Source organism: Crinia signifera, chromosome 3, assembly GCF_055691185.1.
Source record: "Crinia signifera chromosome 3, ASM5569118v1, whole genome shotgun sequence".
Lineage (NCBI taxonomy): Eukaryota > Metazoa > Chordata > Amphibia > Anura > Myobatrachidae > Crinia > Crinia signifera.
This window is the reverse complement of record NC_139219.1, coordinates 84,874,386-84,892,776: the sequence shown is the minus strand read 5'-3', so window position 1 is coordinate 84,892,776 and position 18,391 is coordinate 84,874,386. Positions and strand designations below refer to the sequence as shown.

General features: G+C 40.0%; 1 protein-coding gene across 10 annotated transcripts in view; it reads left to right on the top strand.

Moving 5' to 3' along the window:
• UTRN (utrophin) overlaps positions 1 to 18,391 on the top strand; it is a 587,017-nt gene that overhangs the window by 505,026 nt on the left and 63,600 nt on the right. For all 10 annotated transcript variants that reach the window (XM_083176136.1, XM_083176132.1, XM_083176141.1 and 7 more), the window contains 2 exons: positions 7,894 to 7,979; positions 13,071 to 13,228. In XM_083176136.1, the coding sequence (XP_083032262.1) occupies positions 7,894 to 7,979; positions 13,071 to 13,228 (244 nt within the window). The remainder of the gene's footprint in view (positions 1 to 7,893; positions 7,980 to 13,070; positions 13,229 to 18,391) is intronic.

Sequence of the window (18,391 nt, the reverse complement as noted above, 5' to 3'; positions counted from 1 at the left end):
GCCTGCTTGTCTGTATGAGGGTAGACATGTGTACATGTTTCTGGAAGAAACTGTCTATCCTAGGTTTTTAAGTGTGGTGCAAGGAATGTATCAAATACATTCGCATATTAATACAGAGGAGACGGAGTCGAGGAGTCGGGGTCAGAAGTACGAGAGTCGGGGTCGGAGTCGGAACATTTATCTACCGACTCCACAGCCTTGCTCAAACCTTTGGAATATTTACAGCATGTAGCCATTAGAGGTATTATTTATATTTGCTATTGTCCCTACAAAATATATGACATATAAACCATTGTCTACATATATTATGTATCTGTAGTATAGTTGTGTGTGGTTATACTTGTGGTTATAACTGTTTCACTCTATAAAGCAGTAGTTTGAAACACTGACTTTTATACCACCTGCAGCATGAAGACAAAGGGAAGATAAACAGTTTTTGAGCAGTTAATTATTGGAGCTGGTGTGGAACTCACACCATTGTAGAGAATATGAACCCCTGCCTGTGACTTATAGTGTCTATATCATGTACACTAATTGTTCCAATATTGCACAAATGATTTATTGTGGAAATATGTCTCTCATTTATTAGAAAATATATAACTTTAACCCTTTGAGTGCCAACATCTCTGTGATAGATGTGCAAAATATGCACTAAAAATGCCAGCGTAGCTCACATTTGCTATATAAATGCAAAGAAAAAATGTTGTGTAAAAAAAGATTATATTTCCTATATATGGTAAACATTACAGGTCATTATGGTGAATAAAAATAGCTTGGCAAGTTTCACACCTATTTTGACAAATTCACTTGGCACTCAAAGGGTTAATGTTGACATTAACTTCATACTTGTACAGTGTGGCGAGCGCAGCGAGCCACCGAGCCCGAAGCGTGGCAAGCGGACTCGTAATACATGTGAAGTAATGCGCGTCCGCTCGCCACGCTCCACGCCGACATGGATAGTGGGGGTATGAAAAGGTCGGAGGACCCGTACCGCCGCCCCTCGCAGGCTCGCTGCGCTCGCCACGCTTCGGGTTGGCGTTCATCGTGGGGTGGCGTTAACAATGGGGGGGCATTTGACCCATCAGGGTGGGTATACAATGAAAATTGGGGTCTGGGGGGCAATTAACATTGGGCCCAATGTAAAATCGGGTCTCAGGGACCATTTCACATTGGTTCCAATTTAAAAATCACATCGATCGCATTGCATGCGATTTGGTTGCATGCGATGCGATCAACGCAATTTTTTAGGACCCGATGGATACAATCAAAATCGCAGGCGCCGTGCTAGGAAACAAGTACCTTATTTTCTATTGCCAGAATGGGGGTGGATCAGAAGCCTCAAACTCCATCACAAAAGTTTCTACGGTTCACACTCACTCTTCTGTGTCAGGCTGAGCTGTGAGACAAATTTAGGATGCCTGAGAAACCAAAAGGAAGCAAGAAATTGACTCCGCCCATTGTTTTTGGTACTTGTGAGTTATCCGGGCTGCCGATTTTGTCCTTAAGTTTAGTTAACTTAAGGACACCCGACCGACGCGATGCCCGCGATTTAGCCCCAAATCGGGGGCATCGCGTCGGTCGTGGCCGTTATAAGGGGCCGCGACGCGATGCCCACATTTTCCATAGACAGTAATGTTAAAAGACACGATGGACCCGATTTCCCATAGACAGTAATGTTAAAAGACGCGATGGACCCGATTTCCCATAGACAGCAATGTTAAAATAAAATGACAATGTGAAATTGGCCAATATGGCCATTTCACATTGGATATGTTTTAAAAAAAAGGTATCCGCGTCCCCTTGCGGGCTTCACAGGTGTCCGCGTCCCCTCGCGGGGCTCGCTGCGCTCGCCACGCTTCGGGCTCGGTGGCTCGCTGCGCTCGCCACACTATTCTATTCTCAACTCCACGCCGACGTGGATAGTAGGGGTATGAAAAGGTCGGAGGACGCGTACCGCCGCCCCTCGCGGGCTCGCTGCGCTCGCCACGCTTCGGGTTGGCGTCAATAGCGGGGTGGCGTTAACGGTGGTGGGGGGCCATGAAACTTTTTTTAAAAAACATATTCAATGTGAAATGGCCATATTGGCCAATTTCACATTGTCATTTTATTTTAACATTGCTGTCTATGGGAAATCGGGTCCATCGCGTCTTTTAACATTACTGTCTATGGGAAATCGTGGGCATCGCGTCGCGGCCCCTTATAACGGCCACGACCGACGCGATACCCCCGATTTCAGGCGCGATGAAAAAATCGGCAGCCCGGTTAACTCACAAGTACCTTGTTTTTTTGCGAACGGCATCATGGTAGAGGGATATTTTACCATCGAAGGGGAGCATTTTTTGAGCATTAAGGGCAGTATTCAATGAGAAAAATTCACCATGTTTTATGGCGAGTTTGTGCTTTTCTCGCGTTGGACAGAGACTTTTGCTCTCAAAAAGTGAGCAACCCTATTCAATGTGCACTTCTCGCCGTCTTTCTGAGTGATTTTCGCTGTGTCTCTCCGTGTAGCAATTTTAAAATATGAACTTGAATGTGAACTTTTAAAATAAGTTTTTTGTTTTAATTTTGGTGTAAAAAAATCAGGAATTTTATTCTGTGAAGGGGCATGCTATTTTTATTCATGTGCTTATAGCACATGAATATATATTTTAATTTAAAAAAAAAAGTAATTTTTTTTTACACAGAGCTGCCAGCAGGGGGCCGGGAGCCGAGCCGCTCATTAGATATTCATATATTCACTGCACCCGATCATTACATATGCATGATCGGGAGCAGTGAATATACCCGGTCCCCTGCTGGCTCTGGGGGGGGGGGGGTCCCGGGGAGCCCACCTTCCCCCCACATACGTTCTGGGGCAGGCAGGGAGACTTCAATCTCCCTGCCTGCCACCATCCCACGGGTTAAGATTCGCCGCGAGGGGCTACTCACCCCTCCGACATTGAATACGGAGAGAGCTAGTGGCAGCCAGCCCTCCGGAACACAGCGAGTGTGCAGCGAATCCTAAACAGGATTCGCTGCACACGGCGAGATTTCTCATTGAATACTGCCCTAAATATGAAAATATCCATAGATAAAGATAGCAGCCATTTTCATGCTGAGGAATTTGAAGCAGTCATTCAATGAAATTTCATTTATCAGCACTGTGTTTTTTAACTTGGCTAAAATTTTCTTTTAAGCTTATCTATTGAAGCCTGCAAAACTCAAACACAATGGAAGCAAGAAAAACTAAAATGAGGGTTGTCTGAATTAATCTTCTAAAAAGCAAACCAGATGTTTCCCCAGCAAATGTATCCCCTGCTGGTTGTCAGGGAACTGAAAGATCTAGCTAGTGCTGTGAGTACAGCAGCTCTTGCATAATCTTTTCTATAATGGCTGCCCTGTGCTGTTTTCACAGCTGGAGCCCTGTTAAATCAGAAGCAAAGGTCACATATATTTCCGAAAGCTGAAATAAACCTTTGGTTAAAACACTGGCCAGTGCATCTCAAGCTTGGCGTGAGATGCATTTGATACCCAATGAGTAGGATTAGTTTACACTGTGTTCCTTGGAACTTTTTGTCCTGTAGTCTTTACTTATCTTATACAAAAATATTGTAGATAATGCAATGTCATAGATTGTACTGAGGAAAATGTACCATTAAGGCACAATTCCTGTGTATTCCTTATTATACTAAATATGACATATTCACAACAATGTAATATTCATAAAAAAAACCTGCTGCAGATGCATGACAGGAACAACACTTCTGACAGCTTAGTACTGTGCTAATATTATTATTATTATTATTATTATTATTATTATTATTGGTACCAGTTCTTATATAGCACCAGCATATACCATTGCACTTTAAACCCAAACTGTAAAAAAATAAAGTAGTAATAAAACAAGACACTTTAATAACAGACAATGGCATGTATTCAATGCCGGTGCGAGCGGCCGGCGAGGGGGTTAAACTGCGAGGATCACAGAAAACCAGTGATCCTCGCAGTTTAACCCCCGCGCCGGCCGATCGCACTATGCAACGTTCCGGATGGAATCCTCGCCATCACAGAACGGCGAGGATTCCCCTAAACTGCGAGAGCCGAGGCTAGTGCAGCAAACGCGCTGTAATTAGCCTCGATTCTCGCAGCTTTTGGAGGCACATTCGCAAATTCCCCCTCGCTCAAAAAACGGAGCGAGGGGGAATTTGCGTATGAGGGGGGTCAGTTGAATACTGACAGGGTGAGCGGCGACTGCGAGCAAAAAGTCCTGCTCGCAGTCACCGCTCGCCCACGGCATTGAATATATGCCAATGAGATAGTGTATAGATATCCCCAACACAGTACACATAAAGCCAAAACCATTACAAATCTTTCAAGATATTTATCTATTATTTTTTTATTTAGTAAGAGATGACGTACAGATAACATAACCCATAACAATTCCTCCCCCCTACAGTGCACATGGTTTTGTCCATTAGGGTGAGAATTTGCTTTTGCAAGTGAACCAGAATCGGGCCCAGTATGTGTTGTAACAATTTTTTTTATATAAATAAAAGACAGGAAGGTATCCTGACTTTAGGTTGACAGTAATAAGGTGGACAGCCAATACGTTGATAATGGTAAAAACGTAGACATGATCAAGAGTCCGACATAACAAAGGTCAACACAGAAAATAGTCAATGTGAGTTTTTCACCATTTTTTTAATCTTGAACTTTGTCATACTTTACCACCCACGTTGACTAGAATTGGGAACGGTAATCTGTGCAGAGTGGCACCTTGTCCGAAGAATGGCAAGTGAAGAGGTACACTTATTGGGGTGTATGGGCTACAATTAAAAAACATACACCTAAAAACCTAAAACCCGTAATTCAACATCTTTATGTGTCAACCGTTTTCTTGCTGACCATTTGCTTGTGCCAACACTGACATCCGTAATACTGCTGGCCTAATAATCCAAATCAAGAGGAGATTATCACTTTAAGCTTGATGTCTTCGCATTGTGGCTTTTATTATCAATTCCGCAACAGTGTTATTTGTTTTACTAGTTTTCTTAGGAGCTGTTCCCGACTTTGTTATTCCATGAGCTCCCACATTTTCATCTCTTCACTATGATCATCAGAAAATCAATTCTCTTTGTTACCAATTTATAAAATTTCCTGCACTGTTTCTGTTAATATTCAACAAATGTTGGCATTTAAGATACCCAGATTGCATATTGTTAAAATTGTATCCCATTATCATACTTTGCATGTATTGTGCAGTCTTGTCAGCATGCTGCTGTCGTCACCAAGGACCCGAATGTACCTTGTCTAAATGCCAGTTGCTGATTGTCACATCTCTCTGCTCATATGAGTTCAAAGAATCTTGAAAACAGCATGGCGGCAACGCGTCAATGCCTTAGAGCAGCAGAATTAATGACTTGTAATATCCAGATGATATACCGTGTTACCCACTCTTTGCATTTCACTGTGTGGTATGCCGGCATGCTGTGTTTGATAGTGCGTTTTTGTTGCATAAATCACTGATTTAAAGATGTGCTGGGGATAATTTAGCCTGGAATACCAACTGATTAAAGACACGCTGGGATAACACACTTCTGATATCCAGATTCTTTGGTCTCTTATCAGAACTGATTGAAATGAACATACCTTATATTAATAAGCATATTTCAGGAAACTTTTATAATGTACTTTAAAAAGTATCTGTTCAGTGTACTTTGCTCCTTATAACATATCCAGGCTGCTTAATTGATAGTTATCAGGAACATACACACCTTATTTATTTCATTAAAAAGAGAGGTAGAATACATATTGTAAATACACTACGGTACTACTATAAAGTGGTGGCGGTTTCTAGTTTATTTGGGGAGAAGGACAATGTTACTATAGTGCCTTGCTTTTTTTAAGTGAAATACAACATAAACAGGATGCAGTTGAAATCCAGGCGGTCGGAATCCCGGCGGTCAAAATACCGACTGCCGAAATCCCGGCACTTTGTCCCTCTATGGGTGTCCACGACACTCATAGAGGGAGAATAACTTAGTGTGCCAAGCGTAGCGAGGCACTGGGCCCACTGCGTGGCGAGCGCAGCGAGTTTGCAAGGGGGGGGATCCACGTCCCCCCCTTGTCGGGGTCTGGGGACTACTTTACATTGAATCCAATGTAAAACAGGGTCCCAGGGGCCCTATTCACATTTGATTCAATGTAAAAATCGGGTCGATCGCGTCGGTCACATGCGATGCGACCGACGTGATTTTTCCGACACGATCACCCCGATACAAATCGGTGTGGCCATGCTAGGAAACAAGTACCGTTATTTTGATTAGTCTTGGAGAGTACATATACCAGTTAATTATCATCATGAGGATCTTTTCCGAAACTGATAGCAAAGAAACATACAAGGGTGTTTTAATGTTTATTAGTAGTAAAAATGGTTAAGGGGGTAGAAAGGGGAGGAAAATGGTTCTTATTTACACTGAGGTCTTCCAAGACTCTGTGGTTATGACCCTAAACACAAGAGTAGTAGCAATAGAATGGTGGAAGGACTAGATAATACAGAGGAACCAAAGACTTAGCAGTCTGGGCTGTATACATTGCTATGAACTGCTTCTCTAAGGCAGAAGGTAACGCACTGGCCAGACTACAAAATGCCAGCCCAGATTATTTCCTTTGGGACTTGACCACCAATTATTTTGCAACTTGGCAAGTATCCTGCAGCACCCCGGAGTACTATGGCACTTTACATTTATATGCAACTATATGTATGACAACAGTTGAGGTATAACTTGGGTGTTGAGTGCCATAATGGAAAGACAATGATAGGGTTTAGCAATTCCAGAATATTGGGGTTAAAATAAAGACAATCTGGGGGAACAACAATTGTATAAATGAAAAGCTCAATAGGATAATATAATGTGGCTATCATACTGTGGTGGGTAATATGGGGCAGTACAGTTACATATGCAGGATGTATTAGTGATCGCAGGCTATAGAAGTAATAAAATATCATAACTTGAGGCACTGTTTATCTGGGTCCGGTATGAAATGCCGGCGGTCAGAATCCCGGCGGTCGAAATACCGACGCCGGAATCACGGTTATAATTGTTTATTTACTTAGGTCTTTTGTTCTGTGGGTAACTGGGTCTTTGCTTCCACTTTACCTGGTGATAATGTTCTCTCACTACATTACTGACTGTACACGCTTGACTCTTTACCTAGTTTTGTACCTTGTTCATGTATTATTCTTTTCATTTTGTCATCTATTCTATATAAGGAATGTGCCTGTACCTTTGTGATTCGAAATAGTAATAAAATTGTTATTTTTTTTAAAAATGGATAAAAGGCCTCCTCGGATTAATTCCTCATTTTCACTACACGGTGATGTTTATGCACATTATGGGGCAGATGTATTAAGCCTTAACAAGAGATAAATGCAAGGGTGATAGGGAGAGATAAACGTCCAGCCAATCAGCTACTTATTGACTTTTTCAAACACAGGCTGTAACATGGCAGTTAGCAGGTGATTGGCTGGATGTTTATCTCTCTTTATCACCTTTGGATTTATCTCTTGTTAAAGCTTAATACAACTGCCCCTATTTTCAAAGCCCATCTACATTATCAGACATACATTCCTCCTTCCTATTATGGAAATAAAACCCCTATTCTAAATCTATTGACATATACAGTACTCATTTAAGATGGCTAAAGTATTCCGAAAATGTAGTGAGGTTTATTTAAGATTTTTTTTTTTAAAGCAGAAATGTTAAATGTGGTTAGGGAATAGTCATAAATTACATTTATTGTCCATCTACTTTGTGCATTTCCACCTGAGAACAATTATTCACTGTTTGTGGAAATCGCTTGAATTGAGTATCAGCTAATGGCAGAGGCTAACAGAACTTGTGATGTTTTCAGGGGTCGTACAGGGAAGATCCGGGTACAATCTCTGAAGATCGGACTTATGTCTTTGTCTAAGGGACTCCTGGAAGAAAAATACAGATGTAAGTATAATAACAACTGTGGATGTTGAAGATTTGTAAATATTGGAATGTATACAGTAGTATTTGTTCTGATGCAACAATCTGGTCTACCATATATAGCTGCCAGACAAGTTCAAAATGTATGGTAAAAATGTATGTTCCACAGTGTCATATCAAGGATATTGCCATTTTTTTTAATTTGCAAGCAATTAGGACTTGAGTTTATAAAGCTCAAAGAAAATCTGTGAGTGAATCATTGCTTTGTAATTGTTATCAACTTCAAATAGCCTTTATTGGGGATAAACTGGAAAAATCCACAGATCCTCTCTCACATTTGTTTTATGTTAACCGCATACTGTATTTATCCATGGTGTGTTATGTCTATCATTCTATGGGGAAAGAGGGGAATACTGCTATGGGGTTGGGTAGGAATTGAAACCTTCCAAGTGCACCTAAAGCAGTGGAGGAAGATGAAGTTTCATAGAGAAAACACAGTTTACATAGAAACAGGTAATATGTGATGTGTTTAGTTTGCCACAGAAAACCAGCTACTTGTATTACTTATCAAGCACAGTTCCACAAACCTCACAGGATCCCAAACAGATCCTACACTTCTGCCAGCTCTTCTGTCCACAGAAGTGCACCACCACAACTGTCCCAATCTCCACTCCTACTCACACTTGCTACTTCTGTCTCAGCTCTGCTCTTTTTCCACTAGATTATAATCTTTCATGAACAGGGCCCTCCCTACCCTCTTTACCATTTATAATAGTTTAATCTACCTTGTATGTCCTTGTTTTTTTTCTATTTTTCCAAATGACTACTGTTGCTTTTCACTGTGGAATCTTACATATTAATAATAGTGATACTAGTAATAGCTGCCTCCTGGCACCACAAATTGAACACGTGGCCATAAGTGAAAATCCCAGCACAGAAGTGAAAGTGATCTGTGCTTAGACTTTCAAATTAGTAATAAAGATGAGACAGGTGAAGTAGCAGAAATGAGGTCATTGTCCAAGGCACCAATCTAATAAAAATACAAAGTATGGGGTTTGAAGGAGGACGACCCTTAAACTATAAGAGAGGATGACCTTTGAAGAGGTCACATCCAAGACTGTACCTTTTAAGACACAAATAAAATGGAAATAATAATTACAATATGCACTTTTGCTTTCTTTCTGACCTTTGACAGTTCTTAAGAGGCCTCTGTTCTTGCAGATAATTTAAATGCTCCAGACAATTACGTTTCACTATACAACATGTAATTGTAGAATTCTGGCAGCACTGATTGCAGGTTCCCTGTACTATTAGATTGCATTTTATATTACTCTAAAATATTTTCTTTTTTTAACTGTATTTTTATTAAACTTTTACTAGTCAAATTAATTGAGATAATAAAAGCACCTATTTAAGTCTTCCTCTCATAAGCTTTAGGTGCTGCCAGGAGAGCAGCAAGCTATGTTACGCGGTTTAGTTACATTGATCCAGACAGATCTGTAACACTTTCTATACATAGATTTGTCCTCTCCTTCACAGTTCCAACTACGTATTTAAAATGAATGAGATTTGGAGAACCGCTTTTTGGTCTGTCACAATGTAATCACAAGCAATTCAAAGCTCACAGACATGATAATGACTATGGCATAAGCCTGTGCTGTCAGTACCTTTGCAGCTTCTAGTTTTCCTTATTCCCAATTTCTATATAGGGGTCACAATGTAGACTGGTAACACACTCATGTCAGTACTGTGTATGCCTAATCCCCATTACTTGCTATTGGAAAGTTTTTAATAATGATGTTAAAGTTTAATCTCCGGCACAACCATGTTGACCCTGAGTGTTCAGTAGCAAGGCTGGAATAACAGCGCATGAGGGAATGTGAAGAAAGAATACTGGTTTTCAGTAGCCGAAAGTAAGATTAGCTCAGCCAGTCTTTTGTTTCTCGATGTGCATGAGTGAACTGAGCCAAGTAGGTGTTTGTTTTCCTTCACGCTCCAGTGACCAATACACACCTGAAACTAAATACAAATGGGAATAAACATAGCCCAAAGTGGTAAAATGTGTGATTTCTCCTGCAATAATAATTAATGTTGATTTAATTGGCTATATATATACATATATATATATATATATATATATATATATATATATATATGTCTTTCATCATTTAGACTGTAGAGGATTACACTAGTCAATTGCATAAACACTAGAAAAGACAACATTTTAACGGGAGACTTATTTATTATAATAGCACTCTGCAATTGATTTTTACACCTACAATATAATAATATGTACAGTGCCCGCCACTTAAAACTGCACAATATAACATGCCCGGCTTGGTAACCAATTATAGTGGCATATGTAACGGGGCCAAGATTGCTGGAGGTGCGGCATGCCGGCTGATCTCGTACTATTTGTTAAAGTGGCAATCATTTACAAGGCAAAACGGCAAAACCAGGGGCATTTTGCCTTGTAAGTGATTGCTGCTTTAAAAAAAAAAAAAAACTGAGATATCTGGTGTCTTGTACCTCCGGGAAACTCTGACCCTGCTGCATATGTCTTATCACATAAAAATCTTAGCACATATACATATCTATCTATCTATCCATCTATCTATCCTTGGTGTCGCACAGCACAGAGGCCATGAATTCATTTTAACCAGGCCAGCATCTGTCTAGAGTTCATATGTGCTCTTTAAATATGTGTACAGCATTGCCCAACAGTAATACAATGTTACTGTATTGCCAGCCCAAGTCTATGCATTAAATCAGTGGAATAATAAGGGAGTATTCTTATTATGAATAAATATATTTTGCATTAATATATTATATATTAATTTATCATTCAGACCTGATCACATGACAAATTTGTTCTCAAAATGGACAAAACCATGCTGCACTCCTGGAGGGCCAATTTAACATGTGCAGAGAGAATTAGATTTGGGTGGGGTTTTCAAACTGAAATTTAAATTGCAGTGTAAAAATAAAGCAGCCATTATTTACCCTGTACATCAACTTACCCAAATCTAATGCTGGCCATACATCTACAGATTCATTGTCCGATCTGGCTGGTTGGAACAAAACCCGGTAATGGATGACAGCAAATGACAGTTGACCATTTGCTTTGAAATGCTGGAAAACTGCCAAAAACTGTCATTCAATTATTACCAGGTTTTTATTCCAACCAGCCAGATCTGACAATAAATCTGCAAATGTATGGCCAGCTTAACTCTCTGCATAATGTATTTTACATCTACCCCACCTGCAGTGCACATGGTTTTTGTCAATTTTGAGAACAAATTTGTGTTTGAAAGTGCACTATATGAATTGAACAAACTGCAGTATTTGTACTTTTTGTTCCTAGTACAGGTTGAGTATCCCGTATCCAAAATGCTCGGGACCAGGAGAATTTTGGATAACGGATTATTCCGTATTTTGGAATATTTTAATATTTCAATGATGTATTTTGAAGTATCTTGCATTTATGCTGTATAAACACATAAAATAAACACAAATATATTTTATTACCACATAAAATACACACAAATATATTTTATTTGTTCAAAAAACAAGGTTTCAAAACATGAAACAAAATTTGTGTACTATCTCAGATATTGAATTTGAATGCCAAGCAATCATTTTCTTGTACATATATAGTGCCAGTTACATATCATGTCCTCAGTAGTGCTGTTACAGATGTCCCCAGTGAGTTTTTAGCTAAACAATTTTTTTTCCCCATTTTCTGGAAAGTATGGTTTTCGGAATAATTCGGATAACGGATATTCGGATACGGGATACTCAACCTGTAGTATTGTTTCACTGTTTTTGTAGTCATATTATTTTACTGTAGTATAAACTGTTGTTTAACTTAATACTTACCATATATTTATTTATTTTACTTTGTGCCTGAGGAGTTTATTTTTGAGGACCATTAACTACGTTAATGGTCGTATGTTTACTGGAAAGGTTACTGCCTTTGGGAAATGTATTTCTTGTCCATTAGCACCTGCCATTCTGTATGTTCTATCTGAGATCAATAATGAAAGTTGCAGCTGCAACACAAACACGATAGCTGCATTCAGTTTTATTTTGTGCCCTTTCTTCACTATACATGAAGATATAGGATAACATATATTGCTAAATTTAATTAGCCGTGAAATCATGGTAAATTTTTGTGATTTACATTTTTTGCAGCTTTTGTGGCTTTTATGCTGTGGAACCAGGGTATGCGCGCTCCTGTGATTTGCCTATTCAATTGCAAATTCGTAAAACAACAGAAATGTGACATTCTCCTGCACGACCTGACTCCTGTCATAGAGGAGGAACCAGTAGAGCAGGCACTAATCTTCGGGGGCAGCCAAGGGATAGGGGCTGCCCCCAGAGTGACAACATAAGGATTCCCATTAAGGCCATGGCCCCTTTATATTAAGCAACAAGCCTTTTTGGCGGCATGCATGGGAGACATTGAGTGTGCACCGGGTACACCTGCTTACGTTGGGTCACTTAGCTGCAAAAACTCAGATAGGTTGATAAAATGTGGTGTCTGCAATGGTTGGTGTAATATGCCCTCATCGCCAAAGGCCTTGATAAACAGGAAAACATACAACTAAAGTTATGTATGAAGGATCAGTACATTGGGACTCATTTAGGGCTAAGTTACTGCTTTGTTTTACTCCATATATATGCAGTAAAACAATGTGTTATTTACTGTTCTTTATAATAATTTGCACTTACAGACTCGTTTGCCTGGAAAGGTGGACTGGTGGCATGCAGATGCCACTAAAGCACCTTAGCTGAGATCACATTGAAGGGTGGCATACCTATATGCATGGTCTCTTCTAAGGAAGATATCACATGCTCAGGTCTTTGCAACTTTTAAACTGTGCTCTAGTTACAGCTAATGTCTGGAGGCAAAAAGTGGGAAGTTCTCCCAAGTATACTGCAACCAGCTTTGTTCGCCTTTATTTTCCCTGTAAAAAGAAAATGTCCTCTTGACAGATTTTTTAGTCAGGGAGCCATGATTCGTTGGACCAGCCCAGAGACTTGTCCACAAGTAACCATTTAGAGCGTCTGTAATATTTTGAGCTAATTGTATTTTCTAAATGTTCTTCACAGATCTTTTCAAGGAAGTATCTGGGGCAGGAGATACATGTGACCAGAAGCAGCTAGGATTACTACTGCATGATGCTATTCAGATCCCACGGCAGCTCGGGGAAGTGGCAGCTTTTGGTGGGAGTAACATTGAGCCAAGCGTGCGCAGTTGTTTCCAACATGTAAGTAATGTCTTAGAAAAAAATGATAAAAACTTGTGATTTCATGGATATTATGCTTAATTATAAATACTACAATTTAAATAGTTAAGTAGTTATCAGAACACAACTGGTTTAGCTCAGGCCAATTTTTTTGTGAAGTACCATATGGATGGATCCCAATAAGCTGCCTTTCTTCTTCTCTAACTGGGCCATGACCACCCTGGCATCCACCTCAACTATGGCCCACACGGCAGCAGCGTTGTCCTCGGTGATGGCAGACACAGGTTGGCAGCATCACTCCTGGTCTTCCAGGAACTGTGTTCAATACCAAAATTCTGTAAGCCACTCAAATACAGGGGTTTGGGATGGTGGTTTCTCCTGTAAAGCATTCAAATTCAGTAAAAAAAACTCGGTACTTCTGTACTTTCACGGCGCCAGCATGGCGCCGCGCGTCAGAGTCCCCTTGCGGGGCTCGCTTCGCTCGCCCACGCTGCGGGCTCGGTGGCTCGCTACGCTCGCCACGCTAATTAAAATCAACTCCATGCCAACATGGATAGTGGAGGTTTGAACTATCCATGTTGGCATGGCGTTAACTTCGTTTTTTTTACTTAGTTAGTGGCGAGCGTAACCCGGAAGTACGCGCGGCGCCATGCTGGCGCCGTGAAAGTAAAGAAGTACCAAAAACTCTTGTAAATCTTGGCTCTCCAGCGGCCTCTGTTGAGCTTCATAAGGAGCGTGTGAAGGAAGTGAATATTGTTCGGCATATATTCGGTTCTGTACCTTGACATTTCACAAGAACATTAGTCCTAGATTACAATCTACAACTAGACAGCAAGATTGTGTGTACTCTACCTATGCACTGCCCATCCGGAAACTTATTGTGTGTATGTATTATTTATTTAATACAATTAATCTATAGAGTCCTTTATATACTTAGAGTTGGTGGTAGGCCACCTATATACTTTTGTATGGTTGCTTCACCATTCTAAAAAGAAATGACACCTCAATAACTAAAAGTATTTAACAAAGCTGTTATAGTAGGAAATGATCGTATACCGTATACTGTATACTGTATGTCATGCCTGCAAGATTACAACATGGGCAGCTGAAGCAGTAACTGTGTTCTAGTCATTAGCCTGTAGAAGTGAATATTGTTCGCCAGACATGTATTAGCTGTTTTCCCCGTACATAAATGCCACTTACTGTATATTTAGACTCTGTTTTTAATTGGATTGCTTATGGCCACCAGTTTTCGAGGTCCTCTGCATAATAATGTCTTTGTATAAACAGCTGTGAGCGGTGGTTGATTTTATAAGGTATCATCTCTTAGGAAAAGTTTCTGCACATCAGATCTCTGCTTTCACTCATAATGAGAATGTTAACAGCCAACAGCTGCAATTTACGAAAATCTAGGTCAGTTGTTATTGAACTTTTCCATGTCTCTAACGTCTTTTGTTCGACATTGATAAGGTATTTTTCTTTAAAATCAAGTAATGATTTTTAGTTTTAATAGGATAAAACATCTTAAACATACAACAGCAAAATAAAACAAGAAGCTGTGTTATCGAATAATATATGTCTTGTGTAGAAGAAAAACACAGCATTGGTCCAAAGCAGCCAGAGAGCTGCAGAAAGGAGAGTGTAGCGTGCCACTCATACTGAGTGAGATGTACTAAACCTTGAAAAGTGATAAAATGAAGAGTGTTAAACCACCAACCAATTAGCTCCTTCCTGGCATTTTTCAAACACAACCTGTGACATGGCAGGTAGGAGCTGAATGGCTGGTGGTTTATAACTGTTCATTTGATCACTTTTCAACATAGTACATCTGGCCCTATGTCACTGGGGTCCAGAGATAGACACTTAAGGGATGGCTGACTTAACAGTATAGTTGGGGCATTCATACATGGGCCACCACACATAGGCATTTCACCAGTGTGGTGTGGTACAGTACCATATGTGAACTGGAGTTTCAGTATTACATAATAGGATAATGTATTTCAGATCTGGGACTATCTGCACCCATGCCACCAATGTGAGCCCAATGTGAGCTTTTTATTTAAGTCTAATGTGATATATTCCTATTTTGAGACTTATGAATGGTTTTCACCTTGTGGTGAACTCTCTAGTTTCTTCTGTGAAGTTTTCTCTTTCTGGTAGACCTGGATAATAATCATCCTACATCTTGGAAAGTACTTGGCAGGGTGTTATGAAGTGTATTTTTTTTATTTATTTTTTCTCCATGACCGGAAGGATCCTGCAATCATCCACCCCTGTTGTCTGTCATGGACATCCTAGACTTTTGGTGTTGCCGAGCTCACCAGTAAATTATTTTTTTCCTCAGAATGTACCAAGCAGACAATTTGGCCAATCCTAAAATTACATCTATCTTTCTAATTTTTTTTTTGTAGCCTTCATATGGAATAAGAATGGTAAAAGCACATTATAGAATAATAATTTAGTAATTAAATGAACAAGGGTTAGCACTACACTTAGATGAAGGCTCGGGGAACTATATATCAGAGGATGAGTTTGTGTGTACTCTGAATCTGGAGCTGTCCCATACACTGTAGCTTATGGTATCTACAAAGAGTATTTCTCCACTTATAGAGATAGCATTCATAATTGGACACCTCATTGATAAGGGCTCACCACTTGAAAACACATTGTAGACAATCAATATCAGCCCAGATACTGGTTAAAGAATAATTATTTTTTAAATATACTATATTGGGGGTAATTAAGCAAGGACAGCCCAATGCACAATTAAAAAGGTGCCTTTATATATTGCATTGGTTCCTGCACACTGCACATTGCGGATTAAGAATGTTAAAGAACTGACCTTTAAAAGTTGACTCTGATTATATATATATATATATATGTTACACATGTACAATATACATATGTGCTCACTGAGTGAACTTTACATTAGTATTAAAGTTACCCGGTTTGCTTTCCTCTGAGCTTAGTATTAAATCAAGTTTATGTTCTTCTTAGTTAAATATATTTCTGTGGACGCAGTAGTATGTAACAGGCACTTAGACAGCATGAAGTGTAGAAGCTTAATTAACTCAGTCCCCTGATACACTCAGAGCTGATGTGTGTTCAGTGTGTTGATTCAGCTGTGAGTTTCACTAGTTGGAATACTATACCGTCAGAATCTGATTTCAGCCTGTGCTCTGCATATTGCTGTAATGCCCTTTAGAGTGATATCATTCAGTATATTAACAGTGTGCACTCTGCTCATACGATGATGATCATTCCATTGGGTCGCTATTGAACCACACCATCAAATATGCATGTAGACATGAGAGAGTTAATGAGGGCCATGCTGCCAGATAAAGAGTCACAAAAATGAGATGCTGAAGGTCGGTGACTAGTGCTGTGTGGATGCGGCAAGTGAAATGTGGGCAGGTGCACCCCTACACTACCGCATCAGTGTCTCCCCATATATGTTTAGTAATATACTAATGTGCTATTCACATAGGGCCAGATGTACTAAGCTTGAAAAATGATAAAATGGAGAGTGCTAAAACACTAGCCAATCAGCTACAGCCTGCCATGTCACAGGTTGTGTTTGAAAAATGACAGGAGCTGATTGGTTGCATAGGCAAATGCAGGGGGGATTCTGGTTGGCTGGAAACCCCCTTCCTCTTTTTATGACAATAGCACTGTTATGTAATATGATCAATAGAGCTTCCGCCACATTATACAGTGTACTAGCTTCTTCTACCTCATTTACTGTATGTGTGTATCTGAGTCCTCAAACATCACAATGGACCAGAGAGTAGCTGCCAGGAGAAAGAGACAGGAGCCTTACCATGAAGTGGGATATTGTGAGCTTAGAACGTGCAGTACTTGTTCTATTATGTTTAAGACACCATCACCTTGCCACTGCCGACAACTGCCCTAAACCGGCTCATATACCCTTTATAGGTTTGTATTTTTGGTTACAAAAAGCTTTCTGTCTTTTGCAATTTTTCCAGTCTCTTTATGCAGCAAATGAATTGGTTTGGCAGGTAAAGAAATTGCACATGCAAGTCAGAGATACTGTGATAGGAGACCAGAAAGTACTATGTGTTTTACACACTCTATGCACAGCTGCACATACACAGAAGCATTGAATATCAATGTTATGACAGGCAACTATCAGCAGAGACAATTTATCTGCAAATCGAGAAATGTGAAGCAGTCTGAAAGCACATTTTGGTTTAATGTACTTTAAAATTGGAGTTTTCCTTTCTATTCACTATAAAATATGCATGTACAGTGTAGTATGGTTTTCAGTTTCCAACGTGTTTCAACCATTCTAATGTAAAAATGTCACTTAGTTCTTACTGTAATTTACAAATTGTTAATGGTCCTGACTGCAGAGATATGAGGAGGAGAGTGTTCCCAGAAGCATTTGCATCCGAACACCAAGTTGTGTGTCTGTTGAACTAGCAGGGATGCCAAGAGAGGAAGAATAATGGCTACCTCAGATTACTGCATTGAGCATTGTAGTGACTCCCATCATCCCTCCCCGCTCCACACCACTACTCCCACCCTCCCTGCTCCACACCACTACTCCCACCCTCCCCGCTCCACACCACTACTCCCACCCTCCCTGATCCACACCACTACTCCCACCCTCCCTGCTCCACACCACTACCCCCATCCTACCTCCCTGCTCCTCAACACTACTCCCTCCCTGTTCTAAACCAATACTATATTTGATGGGGAGGGGGAGAGATATCAGTGTATGGGGCCCAAAGAGTTTTGTTGCCGGCCCTGACTGCTATAGAATACAAAGTGACTGCCCTATATTACAGAGCATGAGTTACTGCTATTTATTACAGAGAGCATAAGTAGCCACCATACAACATTTAAAGCGGACTGCCAAATAATACAAAGGAGTATGGCGGCCATACAATACAGAGTTTTTTTGATTGCCTTACACTATAATGCCCTCATTTATTAATGAATACTTATTCAAAAAGTAAAAACCCCATTCTACAGTAAGTAATTAATATAAACAACCCCTTTAGAATAAGTACCTACATAATACCCATTATAATGTTACACCAACATGACCAAATTTATACATTAACTCCATAATTAACTCCCTCAGTTTCATTGGAAAAACTTTCATTTTAATTAACCCCATAAAAAAAAAAAAAAAACAGTTTACCCCCTATTTCACTA